We start from the raw sequence: 25372 nt of genomic DNA on the forward strand, positions 1-25372 counted from the left end.
CACCCTGGGGAAACACCAAAGCCCAGTCCCCCTGAAGCTCCACGGGCACTCCTGTGAGGCTCTCTTTCCCTACAGAGAAACATTGCCTGATGTCAGCCCTTGCTGATTGCATCCAAGGCCTTCCTTGGTCCAGTCCCACCTTATCTGGCCAACCTCAGAGCCTTATCTTTAACCCGTTGGAGTCATTTCACTAAATAAATCAGTTGAGGATCGTTTGCCTCAATTGACTGTTAACTGGGGAAGCACAATGATTCCTCCACACAGTAGCACCATTGTCTGCCCTTTGGTTTCAAAATGAATCTACATCCAGGTGCTCTTTTCCTTTCCTTCACTGAGCTCCTGTTATCAAATTACTGAATTGCCGTGGATGTTTTTAGGGTGCTGCTGAGCTGATCAAACAAAGAAACATACCGCTCTGTTGGCACAAAATTGAGGGATTACCAGGGAACCAAAACCAATGCAATCATAAAGTTGGCTTTCTGTTCTCTCTCTAGAGGGAAAGGTGTAAGGTTTCTTGGCCTAATTTTTTACCCCCGAAAATATGGCATCATTTGCTGTCGGTAACCGGGCCATTTGACATGCAAGGCTGCTTTGAGTCTAGAGAGGTGATTCTTTTCATAAGCAGGTGATTCTTCTGTTTTGATTGGTTTAGTGGCTTAAAAATGAATGTAATGTTTTGTTTAATTCTTATGTCTGCACTATTAAACTTTGTTTCTTTCTCAAAATTTAGATTGCCCTAGCCCCAACCTGGATACTTCAAAGGACTCTAAATCAGGTAAGGGATATGACTAATGTTGGTAAATGCCCAAATAAAATTTTACAAAAGAACCAATTGATAGTGAGATAAATTATAGTTTATTTTTCTCTGTTACTTGAGAAAACCCGAGTGACGGTAAGGACTTTGATCTTTCTACTTGAAAGAGTTGAATAAATTCTGAAGTTTTATGATGACCTAACCTAGAGAAATGAATGACTTTAAAGTTTGGTGATAAAACTGTACCTAGTGAAACTGAGAATTTATCTGGAAGGGTGATTAGGCCATTTTCTAGAACTAACATAGGGTCCTTCCCAAGCCCAGGCAGGCGATGGAGACTTTGGCTGAGACACTCAGGGGAAGCTTCCTTGAGGAGCTGATGGTTGAGTTAAACTATGAAAGATGAGTTGGGGTTAACAGGCAAAGGTGGGGAAAAGAGTTATCTCAGGGCAAGGGCCTTGCAGGTGTAAAGGCCCAGAAAGTACACAGTTCTTATGTCCGGTGATTGAAGTTCAGGTAATGGGAATCAGAGTGGGTGGGAAAGAGTGGCAGGTCATAATGTGTCTGCAGAGATAGGCAGGGGCCCCTATCACATAGGGCCTTTGGAGTAAAAATCCATTCTCCAAAGAAGATATACAAATGGCCGATAAGCACATGAAAAGATGCTCAACCTCATTTCAGGAACATGCAAATCAAAACCACTTCACACAGCGAGATACCACTTCACACACACTAGGATGGTGATAAAATAATAAAGACAGATAATAACAAGTATTTGTAAGACTGTGGAGAAATTGGAGCCTTTATACACTGCTGGTGGGAATGTAAAATAGGGTAGCCACTTTAGAAAACAGTTTAGCTGTTCCTCAAATGATTAAAATAGTTACCGTTTGACTCAGCAATTCTACCTAAAAGAAATGAAAACATGTCCACACAAAAATTTGTACATAAATTCAAAATAGGTAAAAGGTGTAAACAACCCAGATGTCCCTCAAATGATGAATGGGTAAATGCCCATATTTTAGAATAAACTGTAAAAAGTAATGGAGTTCTGATATATGCTACAACATGGATGGTCCTTGAAAACATGCTAAGTTGAAAGAAGCCAGCCACAGAAGGCCACATGTTATATGGTTCCATTTATATGAGATTTCCAGAATAGGAAATCTATTGAGGCAGAACATAGATTAGTGGTTGCCTAGGGCTGTGGGGATCAGGGAATTGAGAGGGGTGGGTGACAGTTAAAGGATACTGGGTTTGTTTTTGGGGCAATGAAAATACTTCTAAAATTAATTATGGTGATGGTTGCACAACTCTGAATATACTAAAAACCATTGCATTATAAATTTTAAAGTGGGTGAATTGTATGGTATGTGAATTATATCTCAAAGCTGCTAATGGAAAAAAGAAAAGTTATGTCAGGGGAAAAAAGTATCCACCTATTGATTGGACTTCTAAAAAACTTATATCCAGGAAAATATTTGTGTCTTCTTAAAAAATTCTTTCCAGGTTTGCCAGCACTACAGGTTTTTGCATACTCGATTTGTTCCTGCCTGTAGTCTTGTGCATAGAATATTCTAGGACAAGAGACAAGCAGGAGCAAAATTTTTTGCTCTAACTTAGTTTTCTTGACCATGTAGTTTCTGAGAGAAGGGTTAGTTGGCAGTTGGTCACAGATTGGAAGCGTTTTAATCTTCATCTGGAAAGTTGAATATATTTTCTCTTTTTCCTCAAGGTAATTTTGCCCGAGTTTGATGATAGCATAGGCCATCGTTCTGGGGTTGCCAGGCTCCTAGCGACAAAAGGGGAACCAACAGACTCCACTGAGGATATGCAAAGTTGTGGCAGACACCCTTCAGCTTTAATGTTAAAGTTGAGAAAAGGAAGTTGGACTACGGTTTTGTAACATGCAACGTAATGGCAGGTTAGCCTGGAATTGGGCAAGGATGGCTCTCCTCCAAGTTATCTGTGAAAGGAGGAAAAATCCTGCTGCCAACAGGGGACGTCAGTGTCAAAATGTAATGGTTGAAGTGTTCTGAACCCTGAGCATGGGTCAGCAAGTATATAACATAATCATCCTGTGGTGGTAATGTAAGAGGAGAAAAAGTCCAGGCTGGTGGGTGGAACTTGAAGCTGAGTTAAGTGGGGGCAGGACCTGTCAAGAAGTGAGGTGGTTTTTGTAAACTGAGGGCAGAGCTGTTGTGGCAAGGAGAGGTCCAGAGCAGGCCCAGGCAGGAGCCTCGGCGCAGACCCTACAGTGTAACCTCTGACTCCAACCGCCTGGTGGGTGGGGGGAGTGGGCCTGGAGGGGTGTGTGGGACCTGCATTTCCCCCTCTGTCTACTCCAGAAGGGGTCTGCACAGAGGATGGAAAAGAAATAGTCTTTAGGAGCCAGGTGATAGAGTGAGACCTTCCATTTCCACTTGCCTGCTTTCAGATTCCCTCTGTTCTCTTTCTCATTTTAAGTTTTTAAAAGTAAGATTTGTTTTGAAATGTTTACCCTTTTTAAGGTTGACTAAAGGGAGCTAAGGAAGGATATATGGATTTTGTCCATATTTAGGGTGGGATTTTAAAGGACATCTGTCTCACTGTGGTGAAGGTGGCAGTCAGAATGAGAAAATGGAAGAGGAGAGACTCAGGGTTGGGGATTGTTTGTCCATCAACTCCCCCAAACAAAGATTCTGCTGCCAGAGCTCTCAGTTGCACCAATGTGAGAAGGGTTGGCCAGTCCTAATACTAATACTAATAATAAGTGTATTCTGACCCAATACTAATAATAAATGTATTCTGACCCAATAGTAATAATAACTACCACTTACCAAGTGCTTTCTATGTACCAGGCCCCGGGCTGGTTACTCTGCACAGATAACATTATTTACTCCTAAGATTCATTCTGTGAGGCAGAAAAATGTCCCGGGGACTTCAGGGGGCTCATAGTGCAGGGGGTGGAGATATAGAATCATCTATGAGTCCTAGTGCCAGAGCCAGCAGGAAGGTGAACTGAAGGGGTGGCCCTGGAGCCGGTGAGATCTCTCTAGAAGTCAGGGGAGTTGCTCTCCACCCCCTGGGCTCACGCTGGAAGGACCAGAGACCAGAGGCAGAAGGTAAGTCCTCACCTGGGGCTGGCTCAGGTGGAATTATTGTCCTGCAGAGGTCCCAGCCTGCTGGGGAGAACTGGCAGAGTGAAGAGGGGCTGCTTCTGCTGGGACCGCTCAGTAAGCTAAAGCTGTGCAAAGCGTCCATTTGTTCACTCATTCGTTCACCCATTCATCCATTTATTGAGCATCTGTGTAGCAATAGGTCCTCCAGGGCTCACAGACCAGTAGGGAAGACAACTGCTAAGCAAGTAGCTACTATTTAGCAGTGGGATAACTACTGTAGGATGGATCACAGAAGAGGCATAACTAACTCAGTGGGGTGGAGTGAGTCTTTCAGAAGAAGTGACATTTGAACTGGGTCTTAGAGGGTACTTAGGAGCTCTTCTGATGGAGTCTGGGTGTTTATAAAGGCAGGCAGGAAAGTGGGATGACAGTAATCCTGCAGTGCAGGTTTGGGGAATTCAGATCAAGACAGGCTGATTCTGGTCCAGTGGTTCTCAGCCCTGGCTGCACATTAGAATCATCTGGGGACTTAAAAAAAAAAACAAAACAACCCAATGTCCAGGGCCCACTTCCCAGATCAATTAAATCAGAACCTCTATGGGAGGACGGGATCTTTGTCCTGAGCGTTGTTTACAAGCTCACTGGGTGGTTCTAATGTTCGGGCAAGGTTGAGAACCACTGCTCTGTGCTGCCAGCCTGGGATGACTGAGGCCCCTTCTCATCACCTCGATTCCCCTGCACCTGTCCCTACACAGGTGCTCACTAAATGCCTCCTGCCACCATTTGATCAGTCATCACCTCCTGCTGATGGAACCACCCAAGTAATATTGAGCCCATTTGAAAGCGTAATAGCCCCAAAGAGTGTAGACTCAGGCCCAGGCTGCCCGGTTCAAATCATAGTCCCAGACTTACTGGAGGTGTGTGTGTGTGTGATCTTGCATAAATGACTTAACTTTCCTCTGCTTACTGCATTCATGACTATGAGGATTAAATGAGTAAACATCTGTAGAGAAGTTAAAACAGTGTCTACCATGGGGAGCACTCAAAAAAACAAAAAAAAAGCTGTTATTGTTGTCATCATTATCAAATCTTTCCTTTCTCATGTAATTGTTGCCAATCCTTGGTTCTGGTGGGCAGTAGTAATATGGAGGAAGGGAGAATAATGCTAATAACTTTCCGCGTATTTACTCACTTAGGCCTGAGACTGAGCCAGGGAACGCAGGAGAGGAGCCACTGAGGGGCAGCAGTGGTGGGGGGGGGAGGTGAACTTGGCCGGGCAGCACTGTGCAGGGGGCACCTCAGCCAGCTTTGCTACGAGCAGTCCAGGGTGCCTCTGGAGGTGGGGGTTGGAATCAGATTTGGGAGCAGGTGAAGTGTTTTCTGAGGCTTAGGGGTGTGAAAGTAGGCTGGGAGTGGGACCTGGGGAGTGGTAATTGGGGTGGGATGGCACAAAGGAGCAGAAAGACAGGTGTGGGGCACTCAGAGAGCTGGGGGAGAACCAGGAGAGACACCGTGGAGGTACAAGTGGGCAGGATGGAGCTGTCAGTGCCATTTCCTACAGGGGCTACGGGATCTGGGGATTAGCGGTCCTGTGGGGATACTGGAGAGAGCCATTTTTTTTTTTTTTTTTTTTTTTGATTTAAGAGCATAACTTTTTTTTTTTTTTTAATCTTCATTTTATTGAGATATATTCACATACCACGCAGTCATACAAAACAAATCGTACTTTCGATTGTTTACAGTACCATTACATAGTGGTACATTCATCACCCAAATCAATCCCTGACACCTTCATTAGCACACACACAAAAATAACAAGAATAATAATTAGGGTGAAAAAGAGCAATTGAAGTAAAAAAGAACACTGGGTACCTTTGTCTGTTTGTTTCCTTCCCCTATTTTTCTACTCATCTATCCCTAAACTAGACAAAGTGGAGTGTGGTCCTTATGGCTTTCCCAATCCCATTGTCACCCCTCATAAGCCACATTTTTATACAACTGTCTTCGAGATTCATGGGTTCTGGGTTGTAGTTTGATAGTTTCAGGTATCCACCACCAGCTACCCCAATTCTTTAGAACCTAAAAAGGGTTGTCTAAAGTGTGCATAAGAGTGCCCACCAGAGTGACCTCTCGGCTCCTTTTGGAATCTCTCTGCCACTGAAGCTTATTTCATTTCCTTTCACATCCCCCTTTTGGTCAAGAAGATGTTCTCCGTCCCACGATGCCGGGTCTACATTCCTCCCCGGGAGTCATATTCCATGTTGCCAGGGAGATTCACTCCCCTGGGTGTCTGATCCCACGTAGGGGGGAGGGCAGTGATTTCACCTTTCAAGTTGGCTTAGCCAGAGAGAGAGGGCCACATCTGAGCAACAAAGAGGCATTCAGGAGGAGACTCTTAGGCACAAATACAGGGAGGCCTAGCCTCTCCTTTGCAGCAACCGTCTTCCCAAGGGTAAAACTTATGGTAGAGGGCTCAACCCATCAAACCACCAGTCCCCTATGTCTGCGGTCATGTTAGCAACCATGGAGGTGGGGTAGGCGAATATCCCTGCATTCTCCACAGGCTCCTCAAGGGGGCACTACATCTTTTTTTTTTTTTTTTTCCTTGTTTGTCTTTTTTCTTTTTTTTTTTTTTTTAACTTTCCCTTCTTTTTTAAATCAACTGTATGAAAAAAAAAGTTAAAAAGAAAACAAACATACAATAAAAGAACATTTCAAAGAGACCATAACAAGGGAGTAAGAAAAAGACAACTAACCTAAGATAACTGCTTAACTTCCAACATGTTCCTACTTTACCCCAAGAAAGTTACATAATATAGCAACATTTCAGTGAACTTGTTCCTACTACATCCATCAGAAATTAACAGACCATAGTCATTTCTGGGCATCCCCAGAACGTTAAATAGCTTATCTGTTCTTCTTGGATTATTGTTCCCCCTTCCTTAATTGCTCTCTACTGCTAGTTCCCCTACATTCTACATTATAAACCATTTGTTTTACATTTTTCAAAGTTCACATTAGTGGTAGCATATAATATTTCTCTTTTTGTGCCTGGCTTATTTCGCTCAGCATTATGTCTTCAAGGTTCATCCATGTTGTCATATGTTTCACCAGATCGTTCCTTCTTACTGCCGCGTAGTATTCCATCGTGTGTATATACCACATTTTATTTATCCACTCATCTGTTGAAGGACATTTGGGTTGTTTCCATCTCTTGGCAATTGTGAATAATGCTGCTATGAACATTGGAGTGCAGATATCTGTCCGTGTCACTGCTTTCCGATCTTCCGGGTATATACCGAGAAGTGCAATCGCTGGATCGAATGGTAACTCTATAGAGAGAGCCATTTTGAATGAATTTGGGGAACAGAAGTCTGATTGCAGTGGGCTGAGGCACTGAGCTGGGGGTGAGGAAGTGGAGAGAGCAGTCCTGGGGACCAAGAAGCAGTTGAATAATCTGTACTCTTTGTCCTATGAAATGGAGTTTACACTGCAGGATTTGCCTGCACTGTTGTGACACTGGACCTGTGTATGGGAACCTTCTGGATGTGTAAGTGCAGGGGCAAGATGGGAGAAACAGGGACAGGTCAAGTGTGGGTGGAGCTTGAGTGGTACCCAAATAAATTATTATTGCAGCCAAAGTTGTCATTTGAGTTCGTAAGCAATTAAAATGTATTTTATCCATTTCCAAAGAAGAATATGCTTCTTTTAGGTAAGCTAGACACATTTTAGACTGAGCAAGAATTGAGGAAAAGAAGAAATTGATTGAGTTTGGTTTGGTTCTATTTTATAACATGCATGATTTTTTTTTAAAGAGTTCTTTTTATTCATCTTCTGGCATATGTTTTTATTTAGGAGAAGACAGCAGTTCAGAGAGCAGTTCTGAAAGTGAATCTGGTAAGCAATATACATATGTATTTCTTTAATTATAGAATTGTAATCAAACATACGAACCTTTATTTTTAAAATTTTTTTTTGTTTTTTTTTTTTTAAAAAATCCCAGAGCTCTTATCCGCTGCTACGAACCTTTATTTTTATTCTAAAACAATGCACACATCATTTATTAATTGCTTGAGGACATAATAATCATTAGTATGGTTTTGAAGAGTCCTGAAAAAGGGCTTACATGGTAAGTAATTTCTAATTGGCAAGCAAAGTGTCAGAACAGGATGAACTGAAGAAGAAAAACAGGAAGTGGTTGCTATTGGCGAAAGGCAAACATTTTACCCATTCTCCCATTTAGCCTGTGTTTTGTCTTATTTGTCATACAAATCTGATTGAGATAGTTTTCTTTTTGCAGATAATGAGGAGCCAGAAATAGAAAAAACAAGTGAGTATATCCTTCCTCTGATTTTTTTTGTTGTTGCTGAAAGGGGAAAAGAGAAGGCTAGCCTTTGGATTTTTAAGTTTCAAGTTGCTTGTTCATTTTATTTTGCTATACAAAATCGAGTTAAACATAGGAGACTAAGTGTTTTGAAATTCTGAGCTCACTACCCTTGGAATGTGAGAAGCATGTCCTTGGTCTGCCTTGAAACTAAGAGTCTACGTGTGTACGATTCTGGTTTTATAGCTTCCCTACAGAGAAAAGATTGACCCAAGGAACGTAATCTGCGCAGTTGCCACAGGCAGCGTTGGCTTCCTTCCGTGGTGGTCACTGCTCACAGATTATTACAGAGTAAATTATTTTGCTGCTGAAAATGTTGCCCCATTTGTGGTTTCAAGTTTCTGACTTTCTGTTTTGGTTGTTTGTAACATACTCAGAACAACTTGAGTATGCAATCAATTTAAAGACACAGATTCTAAATATAAAACACAGCTTCCGTGTAAAGTTTTATGAGTGACTAATGCTTGTATTTTAATGGATTTCATTTTACTGTATGATTTTTCCAGTTCTTCTAACCTGTTCTGCCCATGAGCGTAAATACTGTAGCAAGGCAGTCAGGCTCCTTTGTAATACTTTCAAAGAAGTGAAGTATCTCCACTCAGAAGCCCTTCTGTATGTAATCTCATTCTGTCTGCAGTTTCCCAAGGGGGAGCCTGTGGAGGTAATTTAAGCTCCTTGTGATCATTTTATGTGTTGGTAAGAACCTGTAATTATCTCTGTATCACATGCATAGTATAGATACCACATTCTGATACCCTTAAGGAAAAAACGTGTGCCAGTCTCCCCCGGCCACAGCCTCTTTATACATTATGGAGTCAGAACCACAGCCTCCATAGATTGCCTTATGATAGAAACGAGATTACAAAGCTGTGTATTGAAATCAGGTTTTTGATGCGGTCCCTGGCTGGTGACAGGTAGATTGCCCTTGGGATGCAAAGTCCAGTGGCAGAAACATCATGGTCCAGAAGCCAGGCCTGGGCCAGGGCCTTGCTGGGGCAGGAAACCCAGGTGCCTTGGAGTCAGCAAGGCCCAAGATGGGGCTGGAGACCCACGTTAGTGCAGTCAGGCAGGACACCCATGGGGCAGGGAGCCAGCTGGCTCTGGTCCTTTGCCGAATTAGACACCCAGGGGATGAGATCTGAGAGTTACGCTTCCACATACCCCAGCCTGGCAGAGCCACTCCGGGATGCTTGTGCCTTCATAGGCTGCCAGGTGGGTGGGGGCAGGTCCACCCTTCTTCCTTGTGATTATGTGTTCCTTCCTCTGGAAGCCTTGTCTCTGAGGCCAGGCATGAGCTCTCAGGTCTCCCGAGTCATTTGACTTGAGGAGAGGCAACGGTTTAAATGTTGGGGATAATTGCATTAATTTTTCTGCTTTGGCTGGAAAGATCTGGTCAAGGAACATGCATTTGCCAGCCAGTTAGGATTTTTTTAACCTCTTTTCCTTTCTCTGCTCTCAAGGCAAATGGCAAGAAAAAAGCATGAAGTGTGGATAAGATATAATGTGGATGTAGAGCCATTACATAATTTACAACTTTATCGTCCTATATAGGAAAGTGGCCAAAGAAATATGATTAGAGGAATTGTCTTGGGTAGAGCTTGTGCCAGGATATTAGGATGTTCGGATCTATGGTGTCTGAGCCCGAGACTTTGAATACTTTTTGTCTTAATTCATCATTTCATCTTGGATGCTGTTCTTTTAAAACTGGCTGTCTCTTGCAGCCCCTGATCCCTGAGCACCATCCCCATATACTGAGCTGTCAGGTGGCTTGTGTGGCATGGGCTGGAACAAATCCTAGTGGGGTGTTTGAATTTCGGGGCTTTGGTGATAGCAGCTGTGGGGGGCTTCCAAGATGTATTACCCATGGGTGACCCTCCTGGTACTTCACACCTTTAAGATGTAAAACCAAGTATTGGACACAGAGGTCTTACTTCAAGAGAGTCTGTTTTAGAGCTCTTGCAATTTTTTTTTTATGATCCTGCTCATTGCCACAGCAAAACAGTCATTAATAACAGTTAACCTAACACTCATCGAGCACACAGACCCTTCATGTATTAACTCATTTAATCTTCTCAACAACTTCGTAGGGGTGGTATTATTCTCATCCCCATTTAACAGATGAGCAAAGTGAGGCCAGAGGCTTCGTTACAGAGCTAGAGAGCTCAAGCTCACACAACTGGTGGCCTGTGTAGAGAATAGGAAAGTTCGTTGCTATTTTCCTTTCATATTCCATTTTTATACTGCGGAAATCAAATCATTCAAAAATCTTCATGTAGCACTGACCAGGCCCTGGGGCCCAGTTCTCCTGAAGTTTACATACTGGTGGGGAGAGAGACAGGAAGCAGAGACAGTAAAATGCATGGACTGTCGGGGGGAGTCAGTGCTCTGCAGGCCGGTAAAGCAGGGGTGGAGGGGTGACAGTGGGGGTGGCAGGAAAGCCTCTGAAAAGGCAGCTTTGGAGCAGAGTCCAGAACGAAGTGAGGGGAGCAGCATGACCATTTGTGGGAGGAGGCAGTACGTGCAAAGGCCCTGAGTCAGACCTGTGCTTTCTGTGGGGAGAAATGGCAAGGAGGGCCTTGGAGGCAGTGAGGGAGGGGAGGTTGTTAGGTCATATAGGGCCTTGAGTGACAGCTAGATAAGAGGTGCTTACAGTAGTTCCCATTTAACTATGCCTGGAATCAGATGTTAATTCCTTTCTTAGCTTCAAGCTAATTTCTCTTTAGCTGGGTGAGGGCTTGGAGGGCTCGTGCCCGCTGTGCGGTGGGTCTTGGGGATAACGAGACTCCAGCTTGGTTCTGGGCCTTCCTGTCACCGTAATGACCCTTGAGTGGGGGCTGCAGCTCCCCAGCAAGCTGCTGACCCACATGATGCATAACACTAACAAGAGATGATTGTGCCTTAAACCCTCATTTTCTCCACAGATGGAGAGCCAGGAGAGCCTTCCGCCGAGGAGTCTTACGCTCAGGGTAAGAGAGAGGCAACGTGCTTGCCCTCTTGTCTTCTCTTTCATCTGGTTGTCTGCATGCTGGTGCGTGAAAGGAAGGTGTGAGGATTAGGTCAAAGGAGGATGAGAGAGCAGAGGACAGAGTCACCATTGCTTTGCTGCTTTGTAAAAAGATCGGGTGAAGCCTTACGTGTGAAATGGGGTACACTGAAACATTTAAGAGGCACACTCAGACTTCCCGTCCTCAGTCACACATGTAGTAGGATCCACAACATGATGACATGTCATTGAAATAACTCACTGAGATGTTGCAATATGTGTCTAAAGTTGCTGATGATTGTGAAGCTAGAGATGGGTCTTTTAGGAGCTCATGAGTTACCCACTGATGAATTTGTGCTAGTGTATGTGTGATGGTATCTTTTATGACTGAGGATTGGGAGGAAAAACAATTGCCCACACGCCATTTTGATTCAGGTATAAACTTACACTTTTACAAAATGTTCTTTTAAATGCCAGTGTTGCTGAGGAGCATGTGGGTCTTGAATTTTGTAACCTGGGCATATCATACATATTTACTCAAGTAATTTTAGTTGAAAATGCCAGTAGCATTCATATAAATGAACCTTTTTCTCCATCATTTAGAATTTAATAAAATCCAGTCTCACTGTGAACACTGTAATGCTGAAAATGTAAGTATCTTTTAATTATGATTCTCTAATTTGCTTTCTATAATTTGCTTTATTTACGAACACAACCATACTTACTTATGGCTTATATATGTACTTTTTCTTCCTCCAGAAACACAATGAACAAGTGACCCCCAGGCTCCTTTCCCGGGGACAGTTTCTGTAAGTGGTTGTGACTACAGAAGACTTAATATCACAGTAGTTTAACTTTCTATATGAAAATAACCCTACATAGGAAAAACATAAAAATAGCATAATTGTCACACATTTTACATAATTACTTGGATTTTTTATTTTTTATTTGATGCTCCTTCAAAGTGTTATAGAGTCCTGTTGGTGCTTTTGAATTAAATTGAAAACATAAATGGTTTTAAGAAGCCCTCTTTTAACCAAACAATGGAGACTCCATTCACAAATAAACAGGTTTGCTTTATTGTCCAATGCAGACTGAAGGTGGACACGGAGGGAGTTTATCAGTGCACAGAAACTGGCCTGATATTTGAGGTTAACAAGAAAGTGGACATCAAGTATTGCGTTTTGTCCTGGAGCAAATATGCAGACCTCATTGTTAAGCCCTGGATTGTTGGTGGACCCTTGTTTGATGTTAAATGTGACCCAGCCTCTCTTACCTCCATTCAGTTTCCACATTCCCTCTGCTTGGGTCGTAAGTACTTGTTTGCTAAAAGTGTAATTAGTGTGTGCATGTGTGTATGTACCAGAGTGTGTGTGCAACCGATACAAAGCCTGGCACACTAACTCACCTTCATATTTTAATAGACCGTGATGCCAACATGATGTTCAAAGTCTTCCATGTTAAAAGTTCTGGGGCCACATTAGAATATACGGTGGATCATTCTGCAACCCATGTCAAGTGGCATGTGAGCTCTCTCTCTCCCGTGGGACCCGTTATTCAAAGCGAAGAAGCAGTATACCACCATGGGGCTGTGATTCTGTACAAAACCATCGACCATAATCCCTCCTTGTCTTTTCGTGTCTACATAGCAACCAATAATGAGTCCTTCATCAAGGTAAGGCTGATGAAAATGAATAATAAATGCTGAAGACTTTGTGTTCCCCCTTTTAGGTGGATCCTGTCCTTACTGATGTAAGTTCCCCCATTGTGGATCTGATCTGTAGCTTACCCCCAAAAGTTGTAAGATCAGTGCCTAAGTGTGTGTGGAGTCATCAGACCGTGATGGTTGCTTATTCATGTAGATGGTTTTGAGAAGATAACAGATGAGACATACTATTCAGAGGTGGGGGTGGGTAGAATACAGACCTGGCCTTGGAGAGCATTGCCTAATCATCCAGCTTAGGCCATGTATTTTCTACATGGTTAAGCGTAGTGTGACTTGAAATTTCTCTTTAGTCCAAAGCTCCTCATATAAGATGCATAGCACAGGATAACTTATTTTAGGACAATTTTTTTTTTTTCTTTTTAAGTAAAAATTGACCAATGGTTCATTGATTTAACATTCTGGATTTCATAGCAGCAAATGTTTATTAAGCACCTAATGTATGCAAGGCAATGTGACTTGAGAGAAGGTGGTTTAGATTTTCATAGTAGTTTTCAGAACTGATTTTCTAGAAATAGAATAAAGCTGTAATGTTTGGCCCATCTTTAAAATTTCCACATAAATTAGAATAGTGGAAGTTGCATCTCGTTTTTTATTGTTATCTTTACCTTTGCCAGCTGTTAGTACATTTTGTAATGGGTGTAGAGGTGGATGGAGAACTGAAATAAGCAAAGTGGACAGAAAAAAACAGTGGTTATACTTTCAGGTTGGAAAATGAGGGTTTGATATGAGTTTAAAAAATAAGCATTAGACCCCTAATAATTTGTACTAGTTGGTAAGTTGTAGTTTGAATTACAGAATTTTCATCAAACTATCTACTCCCAATGTTTTTAGGATGCAGTTTTGTATTGCTTTAAAAATAAATTATACTGGTTATCATTAGCAGTATTTCTTAAATTAAAAACAATTCTTGAATAATAGGTTTTTAGTTTCTTTCTAAGAAGATAAAATATGCTTCCTGCATTCTCATTGAAGAGAATAATTTTAGTTGGGAAACTCTGTTTTCAAAGGTGGTGCTTGAGTTTGCTAGGGCCGCTGAGACAAATGCCACACACTGGTTGGCTTAAACAACAAGAATTTATTGTCTCGCAGTTGTGGAGGCTTAGGGGTCCAAAAGGTATGGCCGGGCCACGCTTTCTTCTGGAGCCGGCAGCGTTCTGTGGTGGCTTTCCAGCAGCCCTCCATCACCTGGAGAGCTCTCTCTTCCTGTCCTCTTCTCTCGTCCCTCCTGACTACCTAGCCTGGAGTTCCTATATGCTTTTGAAACTTCAGCCATTTTGGGTTAGGGCCCACCCTGATTCAGTGTGGCCTTATCCAAATAGGATCTTCGAAGGTTCTTTTTATAAATGGCTATTTACAGGACAAGGCTTCGGCTTGGACATGTCTTTGTGGGGGACATGATTCAATCTACCACAGATAATAGTCCCTTCTACAGTATTATTAGCACATATTCGGAATAAGTCTTGTTCTTCAATGAGATTTATATTTTAAAAAATAAGTTGATTAAAAGGACCTTACGCATACTTCCTGGTAAGTGGGGTAAAGAGCTGATTGTATCAGGAAACCCAGTGGGGGATATGACTGAGAACAATAGGGAGACTAGCATGGTTAAGGCAGGATTTCCTGCTGATGTTTTATTTTTACACCATCCTTCTTGGATGGATTTTTCTATGTAGGAAAAGCTCTCCTTGAACTTTGCCTCCAGGAAACCTAACTTTCAAATTCAGCTCCACAGCTGCCTGAGGTGTGCTCAGGCCAACAAGTACTGTAACCTCACGGTGGCATTTGAACAATACACATAATGCCACTGTCCCCTCTCGGGCCAAGTCAGAGGGGTAGTTGTGAGAATAAGATGAAAATTATATAAAGCACTGGGTAGAGAAACCCTGCGTAGACTGGAGCTGTGTCTGGTAAGCTAGCTCCATCCTGTTTACATGAAAGGCATATGATTAGTATCAGGGCAAAATGCTAGTGCCAATTTAATTGTCTCACATCCTTTACGAGAGAGTTGTTGGTACCACACAGGATACCTGTTTTGCTTTTGGCTGTGGGGTTTTTGCAGAAGGCTGTCCAGAGAGCCAGGAGCCTGAAGTGCAGTTCACAAGTGCTTCAGCCTCTGTGACTTTACTGCACAAGTTCCTCCAGTGCTGGCATTTTGTAGAAGGGAGTGAAGATGATGCAGTCTGGCACATGCACTGCTTGGAGTCATACAGTTTTCACAGTTGTTGCTGATGAATTTCAAAACCTTTTAATTTCATTCAACCTTTAGGATATTTCCAAGTCTGTAAAGCACTCCTCTAAGAGATTCATGAAAATCGACAAGCCTCCTGTTTGCCAGAAGTTATTGCAGAATGGGAAGAAATACAGACTGATCAGTGAACCAGAAGCTGAAATTACCCCAGAGGTATATATTTTGAAAAAAACAACTTTGGATCAGCAGCTGGGATGTATATTTGTTAGATAGCGTGTTATTTTTAGGTTTTGAAATAATGCATTTCATTCTCATTTTTCAGTTCCCTCTTTAAAAGAAGGCAATTGTTTTGCTTAATTTGTAGCTTATTCTAAAGTTGGTGTTGAATTTTAGAATTAATCTATTACCACTGCAAAAGTAGACTATCCAGTCTTTTTCCCTTTAAGAAAAGTTTTAAATTTTCTTGAATTTAATTTCTCCAAACAATTTTAGCTTCAAAGGAATAAGAAAACTTAAGTTTTATTTAAATCACACAAACATTAAAGGTTAACGGGATGGAGTTACTAGTGAGGGATATTGGGCTTTTCTTACCAGAAAGGCATTTGAAAGATAGTTTATGGCAACAAATTGTCTTTAGGTTTATTCTTATTCAGTGTATACTCCATGACATTTTTAAGTGATTTTAATTTCTTTCAATGACTAAGTTATTTTTGAAACGTACTTTTAACATGCACTCTGGTGTGTGTCATGGCTTATCTAGAATTCTCTGTGGAAATTCCTTTTGTACAACTCTTTTTGCTTAGTTATTTTTTTCTCATTTTTGAAAAGTTGAAAGTGTGTTTTGATTCCATTAAATTAAAATGTGAAGCAAGCAAGAACTAATTGTGATGGTCTATGTTGCATTGTTGCCGAGTCCCCTGTAGAAGCAGTCAGGTTGTCTTCTCTAATCTTAGAATGTAGACAGGTCTTTCCTGTTCCAAAGAGTCTCTTCACACCCAGTGTCATTTTGTCATTTGAGGCTCACAGCAATGGGCTAAAGAAACTAATGTACAAAGGTGTGTGATTTGCCCAGTTCACATACCTGATCTAAGTTAGTCTGACCCCGGAGTCCCATCTTCCCTGGGCTCCTGCTGCCATGGGCACACTCTCCTCGAAGAGGGAATCTCAAATGCTTAAATGTGGCAAAGGGAATGTTCTCTTTGTATGAAAGAAACAGCCATTGGGATCTGAGAGGTTGATTCTCAGTCCTACCAAGGTGGTCAAGCCCTGGCAGTTCCTACATTGAGAGAAACAGAAGAGGCAAACTGCAGCCTGGCTTGGAAGGTGGCATCAAAATTAATGGGTTTGCTTCCAGCAGTGATTCTCAGCATTTGCTGCACAGTGGAATGACCTGGGAAGCTTTAAAAAATACCGTAGCCTGGGTCTTTCCTCCAGAGATACTGACTTAATTGGCCTGGGGATGTCCTGGGCATTGGGGTTGTCAAAAGCTCCCAAGGTGATTGTAATGTGCTGCCTACATTAAGAACCATGAGGAGAAGGAATAGTAGGTGTTGAATGGGTGAATCTACCCAGGAAGGGGATTGCAATGGTCTCTCCCCAGGAGTCCTTTCTTACAAAGATGACTGGAGGATTTTAAATAGCCCCAGTTCTGCCCCTGGTTGTGTGCTTTCAGGCAAATCTCTTAACCATATTTCTGACTTAAGAAAAGGGAATAGTTTCGCAGAATTGCTTAAGGATCAAATACAGAAATGGTTTTGGGGTGCTTTGAAAGTTGTAAAACTGCAAATATTGGATTCTTGTTAGTTTTATATCATTAATGATTTAACAGGCTTTTATTGAAAGTGCCGATTACAAGTCAGCCCTGGGAATAAGCTAAGAATTCAAATATTAGTAGGTCACACTTTTTCCTTGAAAGATTCCACATTAGTGGGAGAAACAGTACACAGACACAAAGTACAGTGGGTTTCCGGGAAGGCTTCACTAGTGGGTGACATTTGCTTTGGGCTTGAAGGGTGAAGGAACTCACTGAGCAAGGAGGGAAGCTCAAATGCATAGATGTGGCAAAGGGACTGTGCAGCTGGGGCTCAGCACTGGGGTAGTTCAGGGGTGGGGGGGTGGGAACGTGTAGGCTTTGGAAAGAGTGAGACTGAGGCAGGGTGTTGAGTTGACTTTATAGGCTTTGGTGGTCCTCTGAAGGTTGTGAGGATAGTGGTGGAGATTTGGAACAGAAAGGGAAGGAGAGCCAGCAGGGACTGGTTAAGACCATCAGTTTATAACAATGATGCCCAGTACAGTTAAGTGATTTTTTTTTTTTTTAAATGTATTTTTTTCTCTCAGAGTTGGTAGCTAGTCTAGAAAGGAAAAAAGGAGGTAGAAGGTAGGGGGCAGTAGGATGGATTCAAATCCCAGTTCCATCTCTTCTTAGATGTTGACTTGGGCAAGTTAATAAGCTTCTTTGAGATTCATAATCCAGAAAATGGTGATAAAGGATTTGTTGGAGAAGGTGGTACTCAATGAGGGAATGCAGCTAAACTACTAAGAATAGTTCTATAAATGTTGGATCAATTACAGGTTGGGCATGATGTAAGCAAAAGATGGTGAGGAAATTTAAAAGTATTTAGGAAATGGTGACTGATGGGTGAACATGTGTTCCAGTTTGGGAATGTGATACATTGATATCAGGAAAGAGCTGAAAAATCAGGCTTTAGAAAAATAGTCAAGAGACTGGAAGCCTTAATGAAGTAGAAAAACAGGCTGGATAAGGAGGTTTAGAAGCAAAAGAAAAAGAAAGTGTGATTAAAGTGTGGGATTTCTACGGTCAAAATTTCAGTTAGCCTTCAAGGAAGCATTAATCTCTTTTAATTGTCATTGTGCTTTATCTTGACATTTTATGTTGTCAACTAATGCAACTTTGTAATTTTAAAAAATCCCTTCTTTTAAAGGAAATTGAATTCGTTGATGGTTCACTCTTAAAGTTGAAAAGTTACATTGAAGTGTATTTGGAGCAACCAGTGGAGTTTAAATTACTTTTAGTTGAAATGGATTCCGAGGAAATTGTATGGAAAGCAAAACTGAGAGAATGTAAGTGTTTTGTATCTTGAATAAAAACTCTGATTTGGGGAGGGAGAGGAGTGGGAAAGGAAATATATATCGTGATTGTCTGATTTATCACTGTAACATTTATTAAAGATTTGATTAGGAAAAATAAAAAGTCCCAGCTGCTAGAACAGAAATGCTGGCTCTGGCTCTCTAGGTCCCCCAGCCCAGCTCCCTGGAGGTCATGCCGTGAGTGTGGGGTGGCTTCAGACAGTGGGCGGGCTCAGCCACCAGCAGAACGGCATTTGTTACTTTTTCAACTGCTGAGAGTTTGTGATCTTAGATATTTCAGTGAGAATGTATCAGTTCCTAGGGCTGCCATAACAACCATGTGGCTTAGAGCAACAGAAATGTATTGTCTCATAGTTCTGGAGGCCACAAGTCCTTAATCAAGTTGTTGGAAAGGCCATGATCACTCTGAAATCTTCAGGGGATAATCCTTACTTGCCTCTCCCTAGCTTTTGTGGGTTTGCCAACCAGTCTCTGACTCAGTCGTAATGTGGCATTCTCCCCTGTGTCTGTGTGTCTCCAGATTTCCCTCTTCTTATCAGGGCACCAGTCACATTGGATTAGGTCCCACCCCAATCCAGTTTGACCTCATCTTAACTAACTTCATCTGCAATTATCCTACTTCCCAACAAGGCCACATTCTGAGGTCCTGGGGGTTAGAACTGCCAACGTAGCTCTTTGGGGGACACAATTCAACCCACAATGGTGGATTAGTGTTCTTCTGACAAGGTCTCTCTCATGGCTTGGGAGTAGTTCTGCATTTTGGCTAATTACATCTCTAATTTGTCTGTCCCTACCTGCTTGGATTTCAACTGATAGCACCTGCTCTGTATGATTAAAGCTTTGGTGTGTGACTGCATTTCCCTTAGTTAGTATTTTGGTGCTGGGAAGCCCCCTGGCAACTATACCTTTTAACATCCTCCCCAGCTCTGGGAGAAGCTGGAGGAGGCTGGAGCTCATAAGGACCTCCTCTGGGATGGGGGAGAATGGTGGGGATACCAGATGGCTGCTCCGGCCTCCTAAGGCCCATCTGAGCTTGACCTCTAGATTCTAGTTGAAGGAAGTTGTTAGAACAACAGACATGAGTATAGAGAACACATTTTGAAATCAAAAGGGATGCAGCAACAGTGGGTTGAGGGTAAGGTCTCCTGGGGTCTTGTTACAGCCCTGGAATCAGCTGTCTCCTTGTGGGACCAAGGGCTGGTCCCTCAACCTGCTTGGTGCTGCAGGGCCCTCACCTGCAGATGGTACCACCTCCCTCCTCCCAGTGCCAGAGGTTCATAGTGGAAATTGTTTTTGCATCACTTGCATTTTGGATTATGATCCTTTAGCTCTTACCTGATATCACACATAATCCATTGTTGCCTATAATATCATTCTAAACTAGTACAAGTGGTAAGTGCTGATAGTTAAACATTAAACAGATTTTACCCACTCTTCTATTCCTTCTGTCCTCTAGAATTTTTTTATTATACATATATTATATATATTATTATACAGATTTGTTAATAATATTTATTTATATTTATTTTATATCATATTTAGATTTATTTCAGCCATATTTTGTGTTTCTATTTACCATGTTCTTTTTTTTTTTTTGCTCTTTTTTCCCCCTTCTTTTCTATCTGTTGAATTGATTGAATTTTATTTATTCTCTTCTTTGCCTTTTTTCTATTTTAATTTTATTATTTTGCTAATTGTGTCCTAGAATTTTTATTTTGCTGCACAAATGTAGTAAAATCAAGAATCTCTTAATTATTTTGTAAATCTCATAGTTATCTGAACAATATTTGAATCTGTTCCAGTTGGGTTGTCCATGGACAAATAAGTTCGGTAAATACTGATGATGGAGGGAATGAGCGCTGTGTGAGACAGCCATATATTTATGTCTTTCTTTCCAAGATTCAGTTCTATGTTCAATCAAGTATATTTCCTGTCATATCTTTATACTGTAGAAATGAGAACTGATCTAATAGTTTTGGAACTCTCAGTTCTTCTAGTTTAAGGTTGATCTCCTTCTGTACAAGTGATTACTTCTTATTCTCAATAATAGACCCTTAAAGCCAGTTCAAAATAGGCCTTTATCCAAGATAAAATTGCCTACACATGAAGAATCCTAGTTGGAACTTTCTGTATTAGTGATTGCTTTGTTTTTCCTTGCTATTCATTGATTTGCTCAAATAAATGAATCTGAAAGATGTTACCTTTTAATTCATGTAAATGCTACAGTGATGGAAGTATTTAACATGTAGCAACCTGAATAACACATATCCTAGACTAAGGATAATTCTCTTGATAGTTTTAAATACTATTTTATAAGGCCTCTTGTTATGTTTAAGTTTTTTAAAAAAACTTCTTTAATAATACTCTATTCATTGTGAGATATTTCTGGTCTCCATTATTGTTTTCAGGCTTAAGCCAATGGTTAATTGAGATTATTCATTACTATTAAGGCATCTTCATTAAAGGAGCCTATACAAGCCCTGCATGAGCTGCAGACACCTGTTAGAGCTGAGGCTGAATTCCCCACAGGGAAGGGGTATTGAATTGCAATGAAGTGTCAGGAAAGAAACCCCCAAGTATAGTATTTTCCAAAGTATAGAATGATTATGGACAAGATTATTTTAGGTGGGGTTCATATAGATAAATACATTGTTGATATTTATAAATATGAGTATGTTTATTTATAATAAGCAAATGTTTATTTTTATGGCTCCCTTCTTATGTCAAATGATACTGGTGTTGCATTTACAGTAGTAATATTATCGATTTAAGGAAATATTCAGTAAATAACACTTCAACTGGTGGTATTCAAAGAATAGAAGTTTGGGAAACACTTGCCCTAGAAGACATGTTGGAAGGAGCACTTGTCAATTATCCCCAAAATGCAAGCCCAGTGCACTTATGTACACATCAAGTTAAAACCCCAAACTCAGGTTTGAAGTTTAGAGACAGATTCCCAAGACCCTGGAGCCTCACACATTTTTACAAATTGAATTTCTTTAATTCAAATTTCATACCACTTTTTCCAATTGATGTTTATTGTACTTTTACAGGTGACTGGGTTCAGCATGATCAGAATCAGAAGATTCCAAAAACCAGCATAAGTGGTAAGTGCCAGCAATTGGACATTAAACGATCTTTAACCCACTCTTCCATTCTTTCCATCGACTAGCGCTTTTATTTTGCTGCACAAATGTATTATATCGAAGATCTTTTAAGTATTCCGTAAATTTCTTAATCATCTAAACAACCTTTGAATCATTTTCCAATGTGTTTCTACCTGAATGTTGACTTTTTTCTTCTTTCCAGACTAAAGGCGGGTAGAAAATAAGAAACATAAGGATAGGCAAATTTGTTGATTTTTTTTTTTTTATAGGTAACAGACGACGAAAAATGAGTAGCAGCTTAGCTGACGAGGGGGTCTATGACAAAAGAATGAAGCAGGTTGATGCCTCAGGTTTGTATGAATGTCACTTGTGGCTATAAATTATTTCCCCTGGTCTTCCACCCACACATTGCAGGGGTGCTCTTTCCGGAGCCGCAGCCTGGTTGTGTGTGTCCTCCCTGCCTGCCACGGTTCAGACCCTTCTCCCTGTGTCCCCACCCCTTAGGCCTGGAGGAAGGGCCCCTCCTCGCTCTGCCCTGGGCTACTTTTTAGCTTGACCTCCCACTGCTTCCCTTCACTCAGCCTAAGCAGAATGGGAAGGCCCCCTTACAAGCCCTAAGGTTGGAGGATGGCCTGTCCATCTTTACATCTCCCATAGCACTGAGCATGGAGCCTTATAAGAAGACAATGGGTGTTCATTCAATGAGTAACGAGTGTGAGTGCCTGTGTAAGCATTCATTGGCTGCAGTTATCAGCTGTGTCCCAGGTGGAAAACCTCTAACTCAAGTACAGGTGATGAGTTGCGACTTAAATATCTTTCACGTTAAATGGCAGAAGACCTAGGTTTGATATCGTTTGAGCCAATAGCTGTGAAAATACAATAGAGATTTAAAACATTTAGCAACAGTACTCCAAGGAGCTGCAAGATGGGCTGTATAGCTCAAAATTCAAGTCCATTTAGAATTCACAAACCTAAGTTTAAAAACCCCACTTACAGATTGTATGAGACAAGATCTATAGGCTCTAGGGGCCTTATGTAATTCCCCAAATTAACTCTTTCATCAAAACAACTTTTCTTTTAGCATTGTTGTAAGGGAGTGTGAATCTAAAAGCAGATAACTTCTTTCTTTTTAAAGTGAAATGAGATGTTCTCTGCTTTCTAGAACAGGAAGTTGGGAGGAAGAGATGTGTGTGATTTAACATATGTCATTATAGAAATGTTAATTGTTTATGGACATCAAAAAAATGAGGTTCTAAAATTATTTTTTAAATTAACTAAATTCAGACGTAATTCTATATTAGATTAATATATAGGAAAAGTTTTTCTTATTTCATACAGTTATTAGGCTATTTGAAATTAGCTCCCATAACAAGCAGCTAGAAAATAGAATTAATTCTCACTCTAATACTACTTAGAAAGATTAAGGCATTGTTATTTAGACAGCATGGTACTGAAATAAACAGATTAATAAAGATTAACTTTTGTTTGGTATTTTCACAACATTCTTTGAGTTATCAAGTCACTGTTCTAGTAGTATAAAAACAGGCTCAGGATATCACTGTAGTGGATCTTAAAGTATGGTCTGGTTTCAACCTTAACAGAATCACTTTGAAATCATGTTAAAAATTTAGGTTCAGAATCTGATACAGTAGGTTTGGGGATGGTCCTGAGAACCTGCAGTTTTAATGGATTCTCCATGCAATTTTCCTTCCAGTACAAGCTTGGGAGCCAGGAGCAAGCTACCATGTATTAGGAGACCACTAGAGGGCGTCTCCCATCTTTTTTAGCCCATTCTTCGAGCTAGACGGTTGACAGAGAAAAGACCCTGTGACGTGGGGAAGGGGCCAAGAACAGGTGTTAGATTTACATTAATAAATTATTGGCTACATGTGAGCATAAGTATTGGGGGTCTAGGTGAAGGCGCAAGGAGGTTCTCTGTTACTTCTCACTCCCTTCCAGTGCCGCCTCCATATTTGCAATGCCTGGAGGATCCTTCACAGAAACTTTGTAACTAGTGAGCTGCACTGCACTATATCACATGTTAAAAACCATGAAGGCAGAAAAAGTAGCTTTATGAGAGGGCTAATATTTTTCATGGAGCCTGTGGTTTGCATTGGCAAATATATGCCCTTCCAAGTTTGTGACACTTGTTTCTAAGAGAACAAATATTGCAAAAACCATTTCATGACTTTTGTGCGGAATGTGCTTTTCCCCCAAATTCTGAAAAATGACATAATGAAGACTAGAATTCAGATCTTTTGTTGCCCCGCTTAATGGCTGTAAGGTAGTGTTCATGTGTGTGGTGCTAACATTTAGATAAAGACACGGAGGTGGGCAAGGGAAAGAGTGTGTGTTTTTCTTTTGTTAGACACATTATTTCTGGTGCGTATTTTATTTTATTCCAACCTGATTTGTGTAAAATAGTCTCATTTCCCTGAACTGTCATGAACATAATACCCCAGAATGTTATTTTATATGAAATAGTTCCCTTTAGTCCTTAAAATAGCTTGGAAAGCAGGGATTCGGGGCATTTAAATGTGTTTTTAAAGCAGTTAAAGTCTTCAAGTCACGGTGCACTATTATTTTTTTAATAAGGAGAGTATATTCTCATTGTAAATTGCTTAAAATGGTGGAAGTGTTGAATTACTAAATTCCTCATTTGCTTTTAGATGGAGCGAAGAGTAGAACGCTGTTAACAGATGCTCAGTTGATCACCCTGGCTGGGAAGTTGGGGGAGGAGTGGATACAAATTGCTATTGCCAACCTGGAGTTGGAGATTAGCGATATTGATGATATCCGGGAGAAGAAAGATGATGTTACAATCTATAAGTTTAAGATGCTGAAGAAGTGGCAAGAAAAGGAGCATTGTAATGCCACAGCCCAGAATTTATATAACTGCTTGAAAAACGTTGTTTCCATTGAAATTCAAGGTGTGCTGGAAGGTGAGCAGGAACTTAACTGGTCGTTTACTTGGACCCTGGGAACAGCAGATCTCTACTATAGAATGTGTTGCTTTGTTGGTTAGAAGCTTGGGTTCAGAGAATTTATGCCAAGGCGGCAGTAACCATGTGAATTTCCCTAACAAAAGTAAAGATGTTTTGTGCAGTGGAGTCAAAACGAGTTCAAATCCCAGCTAAAGAGCTGGCTAGTTTAGTGACTATAGGCAAATTCTTAACCAAATTTTAAGCCTCTCTTTTCTCATCTGTCAAATGGATGCAAAAACCCTTATGTCCTGGGTTTGTTGTGAGAATGAGGGAGATATGCATATAAAGCTCTAGCAGATAATGAGGCACACCCAGTAAGGGACAGATTAAAGTCAGCATGGTGCTTGAGATGAAACTGGGAGACTTCACGGCCTTCTGTGTTGTTGAAGCAGTGCTCAGGGAGGCCACTGGGTGGCACCAGTGAGTCTAAAGCAGGGAAGAAAGGGACCAGGGAGGGCTGAAAGGTCATTTCTGGTCTCCGTCCAGAAAGCCACACAGTTCCTTCAGCTGTTTCTAAGCGCTTTGTGTGTGTGTGTGTGTGTGAATGTGTGTGCAAGCATGTGCGCACGCGTGTGTGTGTGTCTGTGTGCGCCTGTGCGGCTTGTCTTGGCACAATGTTATGCCTGAGTTCAAACCAATTCAAAACTTTATTTTATATCCTTTCCATGGCTAACGAATGTAGTGTCGCTTCTCAGTGCCTCAAGAAGTCAGAAAGAGGTTTTTATTTGGAATTCTCTTTAGGCTTTTTATTTTGTAAAGGACATAAATGTGGAAAACACTTCAGAAGGCCCGATGGAAGGTAATTCGTGAGGTCATCTCTCTGGAGGTTTTTCACACATGGTAGGCAAGTTTTTGGAACTCCCCCAGCCCCACTTTGGGGGAGGACTTCTGACGTCTGTTACCCTGTCGTCCTGGGATGCAGAAGCCTCCAGCAAATAGTTGCAATAACAAGTTTTTCATTCTTATTCTTGGATATGTTGAAATTATGCAAATTACTGAGGCTCGCATGTGGAAATCTGCTTATTTGCATATAGGCA

At 41.2% G+C, this 25372-nt stretch overlaps 1 protein-coding gene across 1 annotated transcript in view; it reads left to right on the plus strand.

Annotated features, from left to right (window-relative positions):
* LOC119538652 (NACHT, LRR and PYD domains-containing protein 1b allele 3-like) overlaps positions 1–25372 on the plus strand; it is a 41803-nt gene that overhangs the window by 14459 nt on the left and 1972 nt on the right. Inside the window, exons 3-15 of the mRNA XM_037841791.1 lie at positions 731–775; positions 7711–7752; positions 8156–8185; positions 11161–11205; positions 11826–11872; positions 11982–12031; positions 12316–12533; positions 12647–12897; positions 15215–15349; positions 18079–18217; positions 21298–21351; positions 21621–21701; positions 24021–24293. Of these exons, the coding sequence (XP_037697719.1) occupies positions 731–775; positions 7711–7752; positions 8156–8185; positions 11161–11205; positions 11826–11872; positions 11982–12031; positions 12316–12533; positions 12647–12897; positions 15215–15349; positions 18079–18217; positions 21298–21351; positions 21621–21701; positions 24021–24293 (1410 nt within the window). The remainder of the gene's footprint in view (positions 1–730; positions 776–7710; positions 7753–8155; positions 8186–11160; positions 11206–11825; positions 11873–11981; positions 12032–12315; positions 12534–12646; positions 12898–15214; positions 15350–18078; positions 18218–21297; positions 21352–21620; positions 21702–24020; positions 24294–25372) is intronic.

Source organism: Choloepus didactylus, chromosome 1 (genome assembly GCF_015220235.1).
Source record: "Choloepus didactylus isolate mChoDid1 chromosome 1, mChoDid1.pri, whole genome shotgun sequence".
Lineage (NCBI taxonomy): Eukaryota > Metazoa > Chordata > Mammalia > Pilosa > Megalonychidae > Choloepus > Choloepus didactylus.